The 19,640-nt window shown below is 37.5% G+C and overlaps 1 protein-coding gene across 1 annotated transcript; it reads left to right on the top strand.

Moving 5' to 3' along the window:
- The first annotated feature begins 9,252 nt into the window (after positions 1–9,252).
- Positions 9,253–10,383, top strand: LOC110776140 (probable calcium-binding protein CML36). Its single transcript, XM_021980694.2, has one exon. It carries the CDS (start codon positions 9,478–9,480, stop codon positions 10,129–10,131), a length of 654 nt encoding a protein of 217 aa, XP_021836386.1. The 5' UTR covers positions 9,253–9,477; the 3' UTR covers positions 10,132–10,383.
- The last annotated feature ends 9,257 nt before the right edge of the window (positions 10,384–19,640 follow it).

Raw genomic sequence — 19,640 nt, 5'->3', positions numbered from 1 at the left:
CCAACAAGGATGTGAAATGTCTAATGCTCGCCACCATGAGTGCGGATCTGCAGAAAACGTTCATCAACTCAGATGCTTTCACAATCATCAGTGAGTTGAAGAACATGTTCCAAGATCTGGCTCGAGTCGAAAGATTCGAGACTCATAGGCAAATTCTTGAGACCAAGCTTAAGAAAGGCGAGCCCGTAAGTCCACATGTTCTCAAAATGATTGGACTCATTGAGAATATGAGTCGGCTGGATCAGCAATTTTCTCAGGAAATGGCTATAGACACCATCCTCCATCCTCTTCATAGCGGGTACGATCAGTTCAAACTGAACTACAGTATGAATAGTCTGGACAAAACGCTCACTGAGCTTCACGGTATGCTGAAGACCGCTGAAAAGACGCTCAAAAGTGATAAGCAGGATGTGCTTATGGTGCGTGGGGGCAAGTTCAAGAAATCTGGAAAGAAGAGGAATGCTAAGAAAGGTGGCGACAAGGCCAGCCCAACTAAGCAAACTGGCGCCAAATCTGTAAAGAGGAAGGTCAGTCAACCCACTTCTGAATCCGAATGCTTCTACTGCAAGAAGAAAGGGCATTGGAAGAGAGATTGCTTGAAGCTAAAGGAAGATCAGAAGAACGGAACAGTCGTTCCATCTTCAGGTATTTTCGTTATAGACTATATACTTGCTAATTCAACTTCTTGGGTATTAGATACAGGTTGTGGCTCACACTTATGTTCCAATCCACGGGGACTAAGAAGAAGTAGAAAGTTAAGCAAGGGTGAAGTCGACCTACGAGTGGGAAATGGAGCACGGATTGCTGCATTAGCTGTAGGAACTTATTATTTGTCGTTGCCCTCCGGGCTAGTTTTGGAACTGGAAGAATGTTTCCATGTTCCAAGTCTTACTAAAAACATCATTTCAGTTTCTTGCTTAGATGCTAAGGGATTTTCCTTTTTAATAAAAGACGATAGTTGTTCGTTTTATTTTAAAAAGATGTTTTATGGATCTGCTAGATTAGTCAATGGACTTTATTTATTAGATCACGACAAACAAGTATATAACATAAATACCAAAAAGGCCAAAAAGGATGATTCAGATCTCACCTATCTGTGGCATTGTCGATTAGGCCATATAAACTTGAAACGCTTAGAAAGACTTCAAAAGGAAGGAATTCTAGAACCATTTGACTTAGAGGATTATGGTAAATGCGAATCATGTTTACTTGGCAAAATGACAAAGTAACCTTTCTCTAAAGTTGGAGAAAGAGCAAATGAACTATTGGGTTTAATCCATACAGATGTATGTGGACCAATGAGTACAAATGCTAGAGGTGGTTTCAGCTACTTTATCACTTTCACTGATGACTTCAGTAGGTATGGTTATGTCTACCTAATGAAGCATAAGTCTGAATCCTTTGACAAATTCAAGGAATTTCAGAGTGAAGTAGAGAATCAATTAGGCAAGAAGATTAAGGCACTGCGGTCTGATAGAGGCGGTGAATATCTGAGCTATGAATTTGATGACCATCTGAAAGAATGTGGAATTCTATCAGAATTGACTCCTCCAGGAACACCACAATGGAACAGTGTGTCGGAACGGAGGAACAGAACCTTGCTAGACATGGTTAGGTCAATGATGGGTCAGGCCGAACTTCCATTAGAATTTTGGGGACATGCACTAAATACAGCTGCACTCACTATAAATAGAGCTCCGTCTAAAGCTGTCGAAAAGACTCCATACGAATTATGGTTTGGAAAGCCTCCAAATGTGTCTTTTCTTAAGATTTGGGGATGTGAAGTATACGTCAAACGATTAATTTCGGACAAACTTCATCCAAAATCTGACAAATGTATCCTTGTGGGCTATCCAAAGGAAACAAAGGGGTATTACTTCTACAATACATCTGAGAACAAGGTGTTTGTTGCTCGAGATGGTGTCTTTTTGGAGAAAGATCACATTTCCAAAATGACAAGTGGGAGAAAAGTAGACCTCGAAGAAATTCGAGTCGAACAACAAACTCTAGAGAATGCTCAAGATGACATTCAGGATAAAACTCAGAGATCTTTAGAAGAATCTGGTGAGTATCATGGTCAATCTAGAAATGTTACCCCGCGTAGATCGCAAAGATATAGATCTCAACCGGAAAGGTACTTAGGTATTTTAACGAACGAGAGCTATGACGTTCTATTACTTGAAAGTGATGAACCTGCGACTTACAAACAAGCTATGACGAGCCCTAGCTCCAAGCAATGGCAAGAAGCCATGCAATCAGAATTAGACTCTATGTCTGAAAACCAAGTATGGGATTTGGTCGATTTGCCAGATGGCTACCAAGCCATTGGAAGCAAATGGGTTTTCAAACTGAAAAAGGACAAGGATGGGAAACTTGAAGTTTTCAAAGCTAGATTGGTTGCAAAAGGTTACAGGCAAGTCCACGGTGTGGATTACGATGAAACCTTTTCACCAGTTGCAATGCTAAAGTCTATTCGGATAATGTTAGCAATCGCTGCATATTACGATTACGAAATATGGCAGATGGATGTCAAAACTGCTTTCTTAAACGGCGTTTTAACAGAAACTGTGTTTATGACACAGCCTGAAGGTTTTGAGGATCCAAAGAATGCTAAAAAGGTATGCAAGCTAAAGAAGTCAATCTACGGATTGAAGCAGGCATCCAGGAGCTGGAATATACGTTTTGATGAAGCAGTCAGTGACTTTGGTTTCATCAAGAACGCGGACGAATCTTGTGTATACAAGAAGGTCAGTGGGAGAAAAATTGCTTTCCTAGTATTATATGTCGACGACATATTACTTATCGGAAATGACATTCCTATGTTGAACTCTGTCAAGACTTGGCTTGGGAAATGTTTTTCGATGAAAGATTTAGGAGAAGCACAGTACATATTGGGCATCAAGATTTACAGAGATAGATCTAAAAGGATGATTGGACTTAGCCAAAGCACTTATATCAATAAGGTGCTTGATAGGTTCAAGATGGCGGACTCCAAGCGAGGCTACCTGCCCATGTCTCATGGAATGACTCTAAGCAAGACTCAGTGCCCAAAAACATTTGATGAGCGCAGACGAATGAATGGGATTCCATATGCATCATTGATTGGTTCAATAATGTATGCCATGATATGTACACGCCCGGATGTTGCGTACGCACTCAGTGCTACAAGCAGATACCAGTCAGACCTAGGAGAGGCGCATTGGACTGCTGCCAAGAACATTCTGAAGTACCTGAAAAGGGACAAAGATGACTTCCTGGTCGATGGTGGAGATGATGAATTAATTGTTAAAGGCTATACGGACGCAAGTTTCCAAACCGACAAGGATGATTTCAGATCACAGTCTGGGTTTGTCTTCTGCCTCAACGGAGGAGCAGTAAGCTGGAAAAATGCTAAACAAAGCACTATTGCGGATTCTACAACTGAAGCGGAGTACATTGCTGCACATGAAGCAGCAAAGGAAGCTATATGGCTAAGGAAGTTCATAGGTGAACTTGGTGTAGTCCCCTCCATTAAAGGACCAATAGCCCTGTATTGTGACAATAACGGAGCTATTGCACAGGCAAAGGAGCCTAGACACCACCAGAGAGTCAAGCATGTACTTCGTAGATTTCACCTTCTACGAGAGTTCGTTGAAAGAAAAGAAGTCGAGATAAGCAAGATTGGAACTGATGACAACATATCAGATCCATTGACTAAACCTCTGCCGCAAGCGAAGCACAACTCGCACACTGCAGCTTTGGGAATCAAGCATATTGGAGAATGGCTTTGATGTCTCTGTTTAATGTTTTAAAGTTTTAGAGTTTAAATCTTTGTAAAACATTATTGGTTAATCATTCACAATAAATGAAAAGAATTCATTTTTCCATTTAATTTGTGGTTTATTAAATGATGAGTCCCTTCAATTTGACGATATATTCAAGATAGATTGTCAGGACCAGTCCTGTGACTAAGAAATGTCTATCAAGTGAACTTGAATGTCAAAGGTTGAAAATGGTCCCTAGTCGGAGTTTTCTATAAAATTGGACGCATAGAAAACATTAGACGATTAGAATGCAAGATGACTAGTAGTTCTGTTTCTTGAACTATGTGGACATGGCAATGTCATAATCATTTGCATAGATACTTACTTTGGGAAGACTAGTATCGGACAAGACCTATGAAACTTTACTGTAAGAGATGAAAATCTGTCATAAGTAAATTTCATTAAAATTATTAGACACTAAATCCTCAATACCTGAGTGATTTGAGATTACTTGTTTGAGAACTGATTGCTTTGATATTGACCAACCGTCGCACCGTAAAAGGAGGCTATAAAGGCAACGCTCAGGTAATCACCTATCAAACGAAGTCTAATCTCAAGATCGCAAGATTGGGATTGTCCTCCCATAAATCGGGATGAGATGCTTAAAAGTTGTACAAGGCCACTCGGAGAGCTAGAAACTGTGAAATGCATGGCCGTGCTCGGATGAATCATAGGCTATGATTATCTGTTTATTTGATCAGTTGAACTCTGAAACCGAGGAACACCTCTGGACATAATAAGGATGACAACTCTTACCTTATGTTCAAGAGCAAGCATCGAGCGACAAAGGAATTAGGAAATGCACACTTGTCCCTAAGGACAAGTGGGAGACTGAAGGAAATAATGCCCTTGGTCCAAGTATGTATTCTATGTTAAGTCTAATAAATGCGGTTCAGTATTAATTAACAAGTTAATAATTCAGTGAGATCAAGTGAGCTGAATGCCTAGCTAGAGGCCGCTTCAGTTCAAGTGGAATTAATGATATTAATCCACAGCTTACTCTTGACTGAACCCGTAGGGTCACACAAATAGTACGTAAACGGATCAAGTATTTAATGGCATTAAATACTCCATCTATGGATATTCGGAATCGACGGATCTTGGTTTCAGTGGGAGCTGAGATCGTCACAGGCAAGAAATGAATACTCCGGAAACGATGATATTGCCGGAAACGGAAATATGGATCGTATCGGAAATATAAATATTATCCAAGTCGTAGATGTTGCCGGAAACGGAAACATGGTACGTATCGAAAAATATTATCGGAAATGGAAATATTGCCAGAATCGGAAATATTGCCGGAAACGGAAATATTGTCAGAATCGGAAATATTATCGGAATCGGAAAATAATTCCGGAAACGGAAATATTAAATATTTGTTCGAAACGGAAATTGATTCCGGAATTGGAAATATTAAATATTGTTCGTATCGGAAATGAATTCCGGAATCGGGAATTTAATCGGAAGCGTATCGTACGAATTAGCATCGGACGAGGCCCGCTAGACGAAGGCCCAGCACGAAGCCAGGCCGTCGCCCAGCGAGCCAACGCGCACCAGCGCACGCCAAGCCTCGACCAGGCCCAGCGCAAGGCCAGGCCCAGCCAAGGCCTTGGGCGCGCGCGCGGAGCACAGCAGTGGGCCGCAAGGCTTGCGCGGGTGTACGGTGCTCGTGCAATGCTTGTGCGGGAATCCTGAAGCAATCAGGATTCGAAGTGTGATTAAATCCTAAAACTATTAGATAATGATTATTTAATTAGAGTCCTAGTAGGGTTATAATTAAATAAATTAGTATCCTAATAGGATTCCAAAACCCTTTCCATAACTCTATAAATAGGTGCCTAGGGTCACATATTTTCATAGATTATTCAAGTATTCAAAGTGAGTTTTTGAGAGAAAATTCAGACACATTTCTTGACTATAAGTGCCGAAAATCTTTAGTACCTTAAGGGCGATTCTAGGCAGTCAATCTTAAGGCGGATCCGGACGTGCTGTGGACTATCTACGGAGGGACGACACTTGGAGTCCTAAAGACTTGTTCTTGTTCGGTTCGGGCGCAGCTAGGGAAGGCACGCAACAAAGAGTATGCATCTAAACTATGCTATATGATTATGTGTAAATAATATGTATTCCTGGCTAAATGGTTTTTCCGCATGATTTATGAATTGTCATATGTATCATAACCTAACAATATATCCTTCACCCAAGGTGCATTAGTCTAATACCAAGGTTCAGATTAATTACGAACAATTAATTCAGTGAGATCAAGTGATCGGAACAACTGGCTGGAGAAATACTTCCGATCAGTGAGTTCTAATCTATATTAGGCTCACAGCTTACTCTTGACTGAACCTATAAGGTAACACCATTGGAATGTAACAGATCACCTGATTAAATGAATCGAAAATTCATTTAGTGGGTTTTCGGGAATTAGTTCGGAAAAATATAAATATACGATATGACGTTGGATCGGAATCGTGTATCGTATTGCGTATATTCATAAGCTAGGCGAAACAAATAATCGTATCATACGATGGTGATTCGTCAAATACTATACGATAAACAATAGTCGTAAAGCGTTAGTCGCGAATACGAGAAAGCCAAAGCTGCTGGCTCGACGAGCAAAGCGCGCAAGGCCCATCGAGTGGAGCAGCTCGCCAGCGAGGAGCAAGGCCCATGGCATGTGGTTGAGCGCATGCGGGACAGCAGCAGCAGCAGCGCACAACAGCGCGGCCCAAGGCCCACCGCTGCGTGGCTGCGCGTGCTCGTGGGCTTGTGCGGGCAAGCTGGCCGACCTTGACCTTTGTGCTTTGGCCGGTTGGTATTATAACCTTAGGGTTATAACACCACCCCTCCCATTATGTTTTTCCAACACTTTACTTTACGTAATTCAGTTTAACCAAAATCAAAGGAGAAACGTACCCTAATCTCTTTTGAGCCTCCGTTCAAACTGTTCTTCCCTAAAAGGAAAAATATCTTGAGTGACTTCTAAGCCATCGATCTCAAGACGGATCTAAACGTGTCGGTGAACCAAGTAGAGGAACGACATATGGAGTTCTTGTTCGTGTTCGTGGTACGTTGAATCTAGGGAAAACACGCTACAAACGTAAGTCTGCTTGATCTGTACTTTATACATGGTTCTTGGCTTTGGGGATTATTCCGCTGCGTTAATTTGTTTTTACTGTATTCCCCTACATTGCGATCACTTGATCGCACTGAATAATTAACTGTTTAATTAATCTGAACCGCATTTATTAGACTTTGTATAAATACATTAAATGCATATTTGGAGCAAGGACATATATCCTTCAAGACCTGCCCTACATGGGTGATCAGACGTTTACGTATAGATTAGGTGCAAGTGTGCAACCTCCCCGCACCCGTCCCACACCCTCCCTTACCCGTTTTGTAAGTCTTTTATATAATTTGTTTCATTCTCGTATTTTATGTAACTCTTTTTTTTAACAAAATATCATAATTATTAAATCATTAATAAACAAAAAAAAATGAAGTACTTGTTCGACAAAATATAGCGGTAGTGGGTAACTTTTAGCAGTTGTGTAGCGTGTAGCTTTCAGAGTAGCGAGTAACAATTAGTTATCAAGTACCGAGTAACTACTATGAGTGCTCAGTAAAGTAGCTTTGAAATTGTATACAATAGAATTTATACATCACTTAAATCTTTAGTATTTTCTTTGTTCTCTTTTATTTGCAATGTTTCTATTTTGGATCGTTTCTTTTTTGTTGCAATCTTTCTATTTTTGGCATCTTTAACCACTTGTTGACTTTAACAAACTACCCCCATCAGAATTCAATAACCCACATTTTCCCCTAATTATATCTAAAAATTGTGGCATGAATATAATTTATTACATATCCACCTGCATTGCAAAATTTGGGGTGAACAATAAAGGTTACAACAAACAGAATTGATGAAGTATAAATTTATTAAGTGCTACCCACTACCTTTGCATGATAATTTATTCAATGTTAAAGAAATATCTAGCACCAATTGCTTGTTGGTTCAGTGGTGATTGATGCTGAACTTGGTAGGGAGGACCCCGTGTTCGATCCCCCGCAACAACAATTAGAAGGGGACTGAAACCTAACCACTCAGAATTCACCCCGAATCCGGATTAGCCCTTAGGGTGAACCGGGTGGTACACCAAAAAAAAACAAAAAAAACTAGCTAGCTAACCGCTGTCTCTACCTCAAACCGCCGCCTAAACAGTACGTTGTCGAACTTTATATGTCATTTAAAACTTTATTTTAATATTTTAAAGTGCTACCCGCTACCGTTGCACACTTATACGTTTGATCTTTTAGAAAAACTACTTAATCGTTGTCTCTACCGTTAACCACTACCTAAAACGTTACGTTGTCAAACACCTATAAATTTTACAAGTACCGTTTTATATAGGCCAAAGCTCTACTCGCTACCTTAAACACTACCACCGAACACGTCGTAAACGCATTTTAGTTATACTCTATTGCAACTATTTTTGTAGCACTAGAATTCTAACTTGGTGTGAAGTGAATCTAGTGAATGAGAACAAAAAAAAGGTGAATCTCGTGACTGGTAAAATGAGAATTAAGTGGTTACGGATATCCAAGTAGGTGGTAGCGGCGTGATAATTTAAGTTTTGTACTCGCTAGGGCAGGGATAGGGATGAATATTTTACTCGTCATGGGTGACGGGGTGGGATTGAGGGTGCAAATTTTAAGTGAGGATGAAATTGAAGGGATCTGTAGTCGTGAGAATAATTTGAGTGTAATGAAAATAATACTTGTACAACAGCAAGTGAATAGATGTAATAAAATAAAATAAAAAACATTTCATGTCCAAAATAATATAAAATAAAATGCAAATACATTATGAAACGAATTAAAACAAAAAGTGCAACTATCATTATGAAACGGTATAAATTAGGCTATGTTCAGTTCACCTTATTTGCACTTATTTCACGGAAAATAAGTTCAGTTAATTTTAAATGAGCTTAGATAACATAAGTTCATACAAAATAAGGGTTGACCAAATACAATATATAATTAAAATAAGTTTTGATAAATTTTTTTTTAAAAAAATAAAAATAACTAAAAATCAGATAGTTATAACACACTCTTAAACAAAAATAACTTAACTCGAACAAAATTAACTAAGAGATCATGGCGTTATTAGGATTTAAGTTAAAGATCATGAACTCAATCCTATTATTCGTATCTGTTGATTTTTTTTGGTTTAGAGATCGTTTATCAATAATCAATTCTCATTTGCAAGAGGTCCTGGTACTTGGTAATTTCGTACAAAGTATGTCGTATAATAATGGCACCAATTGCCACGCGGCAGCTGATGAGAACAATTAAAAAATCTACCTAATCTGCTTAAAATACTGCAAAATAGGAAATTAAAAAAGAAACAAAAACAAAAATCCATGCAACTGAATAAGTAGAAAGAGAGTGAATAACTACACCCCCCTAAAAAGGCTCTTGCTAGGAAATTTCCTGGAAACCTCCTTGACATCAATGGCATCCATCTTCCCCCTTCTTAACCTCCCTCATCTTCCCTTCACTTTCCCTTCATCTTCATCCTCTTCTTCCCCAACTACTCCCTACATTTTCTCTCTCCTCTTTTCTCTTCCCTACATTTTCTCTCTCCTCTTTTCTCTCTTCTCCAACCATGAAGCAACTCTTGAAATCCATCAACCCAAAACAAATTTTCCGCCTTAAGAAGCCAAAGTCATCTTCCACCATTACCAAATCCGAGCCACCGTCTTTCGGTTCTTCGTCTTACTCCTCCACCTCGTCCTCCGATTCTCCTTCCTCCGCTACCCATCACCACCGCTCTGGTCCAGCCCCGGCTAGAACCCAATCGGAGGATATCTCCCTTCGGTCCGACGCCTGGACTGAGGAAGCTTTCAAGATGATCGACCTTGACGGGGACGGGAAAATCACTCGCGTAGAACTACACTCACTTTTCAAGCGCGTAAGAGTAAACGCACCGTCGTTGAGTGAGGAGGAGGTTGCTGCGATGATCAAAGAAATTGATATCGACGGAGACGGTTGTATCAGCTTAAAAGAGCTGGAGGCCGTTGGATCTGCGCTTGATCCAACGTCTGCCAATGAAGAAGATCTTAAGGGCGCGTTTGATTTCTTTGATACAGATCATGATGGTAAAATATCAGCGAGTGAGCTGCACTCGGGGTTTTTTGCGTTGGGAGATGAACGGTGCACGTTAGATGACTGCCGGCGCATGATAGAAGGTGTGGATAAGACTAAAGATGGGTTTGTTTGTTTTGAGGATTTTTGCCGTATGATGAGCTTGCCTAGATAAATTAAATTTCCTTAATTTTATCTTAATTTTTTTTTTAGAGGGGCTAAAAAAGGGAATTTAATTTCATCGTTATTAATATTATGATTAAGGGGTTAGATTGAACTGTTAAGGAACTTGATTCGATCACCAGCTTTGTTGCGTTACCGTACATATTGAAATTGAAATGAAATCTTCCCTATCATCAATGTTAATTATAAAACTTGTATTAATGTATTATATGATAGTTTAATTATAAAACTCGTATTAATGATATATTCATGTTAGGTAGGAGCACCTAGTGTTTGTTTTGCAAGGAAATCTCTAATTTCCTCCATATTTGAAATTATAGGTTCGAAATCATTTGAATGTTACTCTGTATTTTGTACCAATTTAGGTCGTACGAGTAGAATAAGTGTTTTCAGTGGAGGTAGAGACGAGATCAAACTAGAATTCACTAATAGAGAGGAACTTGTTTCACTGTTAAAGTAAAATCGTAAAAAACCACTTGCCTAAATTTATCAGAAATCATTCTTCTAGGATTGTGGAACAACTTATCAAGTTTGAGTCTAATTAGTCTACAATTATGGTTGTGAATTGAACTGAGTTCACGTTGAATCTATTTAAACTCATTGACTCTCATCATTACTTCAACCTTTTTTTTTTTTTTTTAATCATTTTTTAACCCGAACCGTTTAACCAATTGGGTTAATTCGATCGTTAAGAACCCGACCGTTAATAACCCGCGAGCTAGAACCCGATCTGATAATGTTCCAGAACCCGAACCGTCTCGAATCAACCCGATCCGATCTGATAGTGTTCAACCCGAACCGTCTCGAAAATAATAACTCGATTAAGAGCCGATAACGAACAACCATGAGGCGACCCGAACCGTTTCTACCCGAACCGAATGGACCCGAAAATCGTTAATGACCCGATTTGTTTCAATCCGAACCATTTCAACCCGGGAAAACTCGTTCACGACCCGAACTGTTTCAATCCGGATCGTTTACAACCCGAACTGTTTCAACCCGGACCGTATACAACGAACTATTTCAACCTGGACCGTTTACAACCCAAACTGTTTCAATTTGGACAGTTTACAACTCGAACTGTTTAAGCCCGAACAGTTTACAACCATAACCCGTTTAATTCAAACTGCTTTTAACCCGTCTCCCCCAAACTACAAGACAACCATAACGCGTTTATTTGCTTCAAATTAAAAGGTGTACTATAGACTAGAACATTTTTATTAATTAATGTCAAGATAAGAAAGATAATAAATTAAAAATTAGGCTAATAGTATACATCATGAAATACTCCTTAATAAACTATAAATTTATAAATAACTAACACTATCAGAATATTTTCACACCGGATCGGTACGACGCTCTCTTAAATAGCAAAATCAACATCCATAATCCATATAATCCATCTAAGCAATAATTATCACGTCCTATAAAACTAAACCCTGAAAGAAGTAAACTATATTATAGTTACAGGAGGTAATATTGATCTGGATGTGATTTGGGAGGCGCTGAGCAAATGATAGACGATGGACAGAGACCCTGAGAAATGTATATGCATAACTGAATCGACTTAATTCATTAACAATTGAACTTGTTTGTCTCGTTTCGTTACCGAACATGTTAGTCTCGTTCACTACAAGAAAACACCAATTTTCCAGCAGCCAAAAGTAGTCGGAAAAATGGTCAATGTCGGTAAAACGTTTTCCGACTGAATGTAGTCGGTACAACGTAGTCGGAAAACTACTGGTCGAAATATAAGAGAACTACGACTGAAAAGTAGTCGATAAGATCCACCAACTACTTTACCGACTAAAAAGTGGTTGCTAAATTTTTAACCACCATTGTAGTCGCTAATTAACGACTGCAAAAGAAGTTGTAAAATACCGACTACTTTGGTAGTCGCTAAATTAACGACTACAAAAGTAGTCGGTATTTTCCAACTATTCATGTAGTCGTTATTTTAGCGACTAAAATAGTAGTCGGAAATTACCGACTACTTTTGTACTCGTTATTTTAGCGACTACAAAAGTAGTCGCTATTTTCCAACTACTATTTTCCAACTACTATTGTAGTCGTTAATTTAGTTAATTGTTGTTAAAGTTGCGAATAAATGGATGGTATGTATGAGCTAGAAGAACCACCACCCCTCAAAGATGGTGCATAATAAAGATGTGAGCCACCCCCCAAGCCATGAAACTTTCCCTTCTTTCTCCCACCAATTGTCTCAAAAAATATTTGATTTGGATCATTTTTAATGTCTTTTTCACGGCATTCAGCAACAGTCTTTTCATATGTTTCCTACAAGAAGTGAAATGATTAACAAACATGCTTTACAAATATGCACAACAGTTCATATGCATTCATTTCAAACATTAGATAAAGTTTTCTAAGACTCATTTCAAGTTCGTTATGCACGCTTAAGGGTCATTAGGGTCGATATAGGTCATTTATGGCCAAAAATGGCATTTTCGATCCCAACTATCAACAAACGAACTTATATTCAAATTCTACACCTTTTTCATGATTCAAATGATTAGTTATATGTTTATGAAACTCATTTCAATTTCGTTATGCACGCCTAAGGGTCATTTGGGTCGATATAGGTCATTTATGGCCAAAAATGGCATTTTCGATCCCAAGTATCAACAAATGAACGTATTTCCACATTCTAAACCTTTTTCATAATTCATATGATTAGTTATATGTTTATGAAACTCATTTCAAGTTCATTATACACGCCTAAGGGTCATTTGGGTCGATATAGGTCATTTATGGCCAAAAATGGCATTTTCGATCTCAACTATCAACAAACGACCTTATATGAAAATTCTAAACATTTTTCATGATCCATATGATTAGTTTTATGTTTATGAAACTCATTTCAAGTTTTTTATGCACGCCTAAGGGTCATATGGGTCGATATAGGTCATTTATGGCCAAAAAATGGCATTTTCGATCCTAACTATCAACGAACTTACTTATATGCAAATTCTAAACCTTTTTCATGATTCATATGATTAGTTATATGTTTATGAGACTCATTTCAAGTTCGTTATGCATGCATAAGGGTCATTTCTTAGGGTAATTAAATATTATTATTACCTATCAGAATTAAATATTAGTTTATTACCTTTCATAATTAAATATTAGTTTATTACCTTTCATAATCACCTAAGATGCCATTGTTTGCAAGCACATAAAGATGTGCTCGATCATACTCTATGTCTTGCAAGTAGCGCAAACGACCACTAGTAGGTGCACGACCACTATCAACTCTGAACATCTCGGGGATATTAACATCATCTTGGTTCTCAACAACTAAATTGACGTTTCTTCCTAGATCCCTTGCTTTGGTGTCAACCTCCGATTGAAAATAGTTGGAACAAAAGTTTGAAATCTCCTCCATTAGGTAAGCATTGCATATGGAGGCTTCTACACGTGCCTTATTTCCATCCTTACGCTTTAAATGGTCAAGAAACCTATAAAATATGTAAGTGTAATCAAAATTTAGTAGTAAACGTGTATGCCAAACTTATTTACACTTAAGGGTATTTTTTTGATTACCTTTAAAATGGGTACATCCACCTGTATTGCACGGGACCACCAACCTTTGCCTCATGTAGAAGATGGACTGGCAAAAGTTCCATTGAGTTGAAAAATGCTGGTGGGAAAATCTTTTCTAGCTTGCACAAGATCTCAGCTATATTCTTATCCAAGCGATCTATATCACTCATTTTCATAGCGAGAGCGCATAAATCTCGAAAGAATTGACTAATTTCCGTAATTGCCTTCCAAACATGCAAGGGAAGCAATTCCACTAAAGCAATAGGCAGTAACCTCTCCATGAAGACATGATAATCATAACTCTTCATTCCACGTAGCTTACATGATTGAAGATTGACACACCTGCTCAAGTTTGAAGCGAATCCATCCGGGAATTTCAAGTCTCGAACTCATTCACATAGCACCTTCTTTTGAGCCTTGTCAAGTGCAAAAGGTTCTTTAGGCATGGTTTTACTTCCATTTTTAAGCTCTAACTGCCGACGATTACAATATTTTGCCATGTCTTTTCTTGCATTAGTGGTGTCCGAGGTGCTGCCTTTCACATCCATCACAGTGTTAATGAGTTGATCAAAAAAGTTCTTTTCAATGTGCATGACATCCAGGTTGTGCCGGAGAAGCAAATCCTTCCAATATGGGAGTTCCCATAGAATACTTTGTTTGAACCATCCCTTTTTGGCAGTCTTCGACTTCTTAAGAGCCTCAGGACCATCAGTTGCTTTAGGAAAGTCCTTCACACATTGCCACAATTCTTCTCCACTCATTATATGCGGACCCATGCCATTTTCAACTTTGTTTTTGCAGAAAGCTGTTTTATTTTTCTGAAAAGGGAGACCTTGTGGAAGAAATTGTCGATGGCAATCAAACCATGAAACTTTACCTCCATGTTCTAGCCAAAATGCCTTGGACTTATTCATACAGTAAGGGCATGCTTTCTTGCCGACAGTGGACCATCCAGATAGCATTCCATATGCAGGGAAATCACTAATAGTTCGGTCCAAGTATGCATTTAATGTTAAGTCTAATAAATGCGGTTCAGTATTAATTAACAAGTGAATAATTCAGTAAGATCAAGTGAACTGAATGCATAGCTAGAGGCCGCTTTAGTTAAAGTGGAATTAATAATATTAATCCACAACTTACTCTTGACTGAACCCGTAGGGTCACACAAATAATACGTGAACGGATGAAGTATTTAAGTGAATATATTATTCATTAAGTACTCCATTTATGATCAATACATTGAAAATCATATTCTTTACTCACTTTTTGTTCAAGGGAGAACATAAAATAGCCTAGCCCAAATACATAAAACCGTAAGTAAAATCCTAGTTGGTTGAACCTAAGGCGGATCCGAACGTGATGTGGATTTTCTACGGAGGGGCAACGTTCGGGGCTCTAAAGACTTGTTCTTGTTTGGTCCGGGAGCAGCTAGGGAAGGCACGCATCACATTGTACGTAACCTAAATTATGCTAATTACTATGTGGCAATTCATTTGGATTCTGGCTTTATGGTTTTTCTGCATGAATTATATTATTGTATTGTTCATAACCTAACAGTGGTATCACGAGCCTCTAATTAATTCCAAATCAATTATAGTTAACATGGATTAAAGTTTATAAATTTGCAATAAATTAAAGGGGTGATTAATTTCGTGGATGTAATTGATTGTAAATTCGTGCGATTATTTGATTATATGTTCGCGGGATTTTTCGGCAGTTTTGTCAATAATGGTCGAAATCTTATGTTTTTATAGTGAGTTTTGCATGTAAACGGCGTTTTAAAATTTTGGCAAAAATCAAAGAGTTGATGCCAAACCCAAAATTCCCAAATTCGAAGCCTAACTAAGACTTTTCGGAGGTTTTAGTTTTTCGAATGCAAAATTTGTAATTTTTATGATGTTAAATTAAATATTTGCGAATCTTGTATGTAAATCTTGAATTTATCATTGACCTACTGTATATGTTTAACAATTTTAAGGTCTAATTTTGTTAATTATACAACCTAATTTGTAATTATAATTAATTTGTTGAATTTCAAATAATTTAGAATTTGTTTTGATTTCATAATTAATTGATAATTTAATTAGGATCCTATGATTAAAAACCACCATAAAATTTGTTAAATTTGAAATATTTTAAAATTTTATGACCTAGATTTTAATCCCTAAGAAATATGTAATCGGAAATCAATGTGAATAATAAAATTTCAATTTTCGCCTAAATTTAGTGAAATTAATATGAATTATTATTTTGTCGTTAAATTTAAATATAAAAGTTTTGATTTTTATAAATCGTTCACAAAATTGCACGCACGAAGCAATGGAAGCTAAGTGTTACCCTTAAGGGGTGTTGCATTGTGCGGGCACGCGACGACGAGCAAGGGAGCTCGTCGCCCATGCGGTACAAGGCACCGAGCAATGCACGAGCCACGCGCGCGGGGACAGCCCTTGTGCAGTGTGTGTTATGCGGTGTGATCGAGCAAGGCGAAAAGGCATGGCTGGCAAAGCAGTGCAAGCGAGTACTGCTCGCGCCAGCCCCTTGCGATGGCTGTGCTCTCGACCAGAAACAAGCAGGCCATGGACGCTGCACTTGTGCACGCGGCCCATGGGCGCTGCTGTGTCGCTGGCTTGGGCGAGGCGTGGGCTTTGGCCTACGGCCTTGCCTTGGCACGTTGGGTCGTTCGTTTAATTTTCGGTTGAGCGTCGATTTTAATTAAATTTCGCAATTTTAATTTTTCTCGGAATTTACTTTTGATTAATATAATTATTATAAATTATTTTATACTAATTATTTTAATAAAATTAAACCTTGGTAAAATTATAATTAATTAATTTTAATCAACTGAAAATAAAATAAAGGGATTTAAAATTATATTATGTGAGCTTTAAATTTTAATTAAATTTATAAGTTTCAGGTTGGACTAGGAAATACAATTTTATGTTTAAAATTTTTAAAGCATGTAAATTCTTGGTTTTAGTGGGAGCTTTAATCATTAAACTCTTGATTAGGTCTTTATTCCTTTAAGGTTAAAACAACTCGATTAGAACTAATAAGGTTGAATAATTTGTAGATTGTTAGAACCTTTGATTAATTGCTGCAAATGTTTATGTGATGCATGATTTTTCTACTAACTTGCTATGTCGGCCATTCATTGATAAATGAATGGATGAATGTTATATTTTAAATGTACTGTTTTGCAGGTTATGGAAAGGGACTAGTATGGCCCAAATAGGATAGTAAATATGGTATGCTTACCATTAATTTGAATGTGAAATTGGTCTTATGCACCAAAGTTTTATTTAAATATGGTCTGCGTACCATCAAATAGTTGTAATTAGTTTTAATTATAGCATATCCTATTTGAAGAAAATGACGCCTCCCATGGTGAAATTCAACGGAGTTTCCAATCCATTTTCAAGGCGAAGTTTGAAGTTGAAGGTTCAAGATGAAGTCGGGCCATACTAGATCACATTTAAATCTTATGCATGTTTTAAGTTATTTATTGCTTTAAATATGTCTTAATAATGCATGAGATTGTGGCTTGATTATGTTTCATGATTAAGGATTTTAGTTCACATAAAATCTAACCAACATAGTAAGAGCCATAACTTTAAAAATTGAGTTAAAAGGTGTCATTCCAAAATAACACTTACTTGGCTAACCTTTACATCAATCTAGTAATATTTTTCCGCCATAGCGAGGTGTTACTTATTGATTCTAAAGGGGTAAGGTACACAAATAATTGTGAGTACATGTTACACTACTACAAATCCCGCCTGTTACCGACGCGTTTTAGACCATTTTTCGTCGACTTTATGCGTCGCGAAATTTTCCCTCGACGTTCCTGGAAGCGTCGAGAAAATTAGAGTCGAGAATTTTTCGTCACCTTTAGGCGACGAGATTGTTGATGCTTTTTGGCGTCCCTTGTTATGTTCAGCGTCGAGGTTCTCGACGCCTAAAAGCGTCAAGATATTTGTTTAGGCGTCAAGAATTTCTATATTCCCGCTTCATCCCGTATTGTATTTTCTCGACACTTAAAAGCGTCCAGATTTTTTGCGGAGCTTTAAATCTAAACGAACCCTTTATCACGACATCAAAAAGCGCTCGGATTTATTTGTATAAGCTTTTTTTTCCACATATATACTACCAACAAAAATAAAATTCAATAATGATAACTAAGTAATAACCAAAGAGGGTCTAAATGTTGAATTCTATTCCATTATTAATGATATAGAGTACAAAATAAGGATTGATTGAGTCTTACAAGGATTTTTTTCAAAATTGATATTGTAACATCAAAAAATTAGTTACAATACCATTATAATATTTTATACTCTCAAGGAATACTTCCTCCAAAATTGTTTACATTAGAAGCATTGAGAAATTTAAATTAATTAAAGCTTCTCTCGCTTGCAAGAATTGATGCAGTTTCTCATTATTTGCGGATTTGGACCTACTTGAATAATCTCTATACCAGAACTTCTCTGTATTATGGAGCCATATGCAGCCAGGATACTCGAGACATGAATCACACGGTCATTCACCTTTAACACAAATCTAATAACGTCACCCTGCAAGTAATCAATCAATTTTCAACAGCCATAATAAATTATATTGAATTTTCAAGGAATTGGCCAACAACGTTCAAAAGCATTTCAGTACCTTCTGAACTTTTTGAGCAGTTTTTGCACCACACATAAATAACAATCCATGTATAAGCATGATTGTCATGTTTGCATTAGCGTGTACCTATTTAACCATTTGCAGACCTGAATAAGAACAAAAACAGCAGCAAGGATAACATCAGGCAAAGAAAAAAGAAATTTTGAGCGAAGAACCTGGAAAAGTAAGAAACAATAGAAATATGCATTTTCACGAGCGCCCAAACATTTACCAAACAAAGATACTCCAAATTAAAGTGAAAAACATCAGCTAATCATATGCAGACAGAAGTCTTACCTTGGTAATTCATTAATTCTACTTCAAATCAAAGTTCCTAATGCATTCCCGCTTGTATTCCATAACTCTGGCAACTCTACTCCAATAATAAAATCTGAATCTGCTTCACTGAAATCATTTTTGGTGTCAATTTCAATCTAAATCAATTGTCGAATGATCTGAAGATACAATCGACATAGGCCAACAACTTAACCAAATAACAATGCATATCTAGAATTGGCTATAATATTGTCATGTGAATAAGTTAATGAAAATAAAACTAAGCTTACTTCCCCATCAGTTTGAACCTTCAATAAATATACACCAAGTGAAAAGAAAATTGTGGAACTTGAATTATCACATCAAATGTGTGATGACCTGACAGAAGGGACGTACAATGATCACCTACACCAGAAAGAAACAAAAGGCAGTAGAAGCAGATACAATCAAAGCCACTTAATGGGACAGAAGACTTCAGAACATCAGAAAACAACAACGACAACTAGTGGGGCAGCAGTAAGGATGCAACTGGATTAGCAGTACAACTATGTTAACAATTAAAAGGGACAGAGGGGGGGGGGGGGACACTGGGCATAGTATTTTGTGTAATTTGTTGAGACTTGTGACCTAAAGTGACTGTTTTGGAGACTTGTAGCCTCAAGCTACTAACTTGTAACGCTTAACTCTATTTTTAATTCCACAATTAATCAAAGCAACAACCTTTCTTCCTAAGTTACTTGTGTTTGTTTGGTCTGCAATTGTCAGCAGGTGTGGAGTATATTACAAAATGATCTCAATAAATATTTAATTCACATAGTCAGCTACATTTAAAAATGTTAAGCAAGGAAGCTAGGTCTACAAAAAGTATAAAAATACTACTTGTTGCTAAACTTCTCAATGGCATCTGATGCATAAAGAAGAGTTTCTTTGGCTTTCTCCAAAACCACCTAAAGCTCTTTTCCTCTCAATACCCAAGTGACAACCCACACATTATTTTTCCCT

The sequence above is a fragment of the Spinacia oleracea genome, chromosome 1 (genome assembly GCF_020520425.1).
Source record: "Spinacia oleracea cultivar Varoflay chromosome 1, BTI_SOV_V1, whole genome shotgun sequence".
NCBI classification, from domain to species: domain Eukaryota; kingdom Viridiplantae; phylum Streptophyta; class Magnoliopsida; order Caryophyllales; family Amaranthaceae; genus Spinacia; species Spinacia oleracea.
The sequence above is the reverse complement of the archived record's forward strand: the minus strand, read 5'-3'. Positions and strand labels throughout refer to the sequence as shown.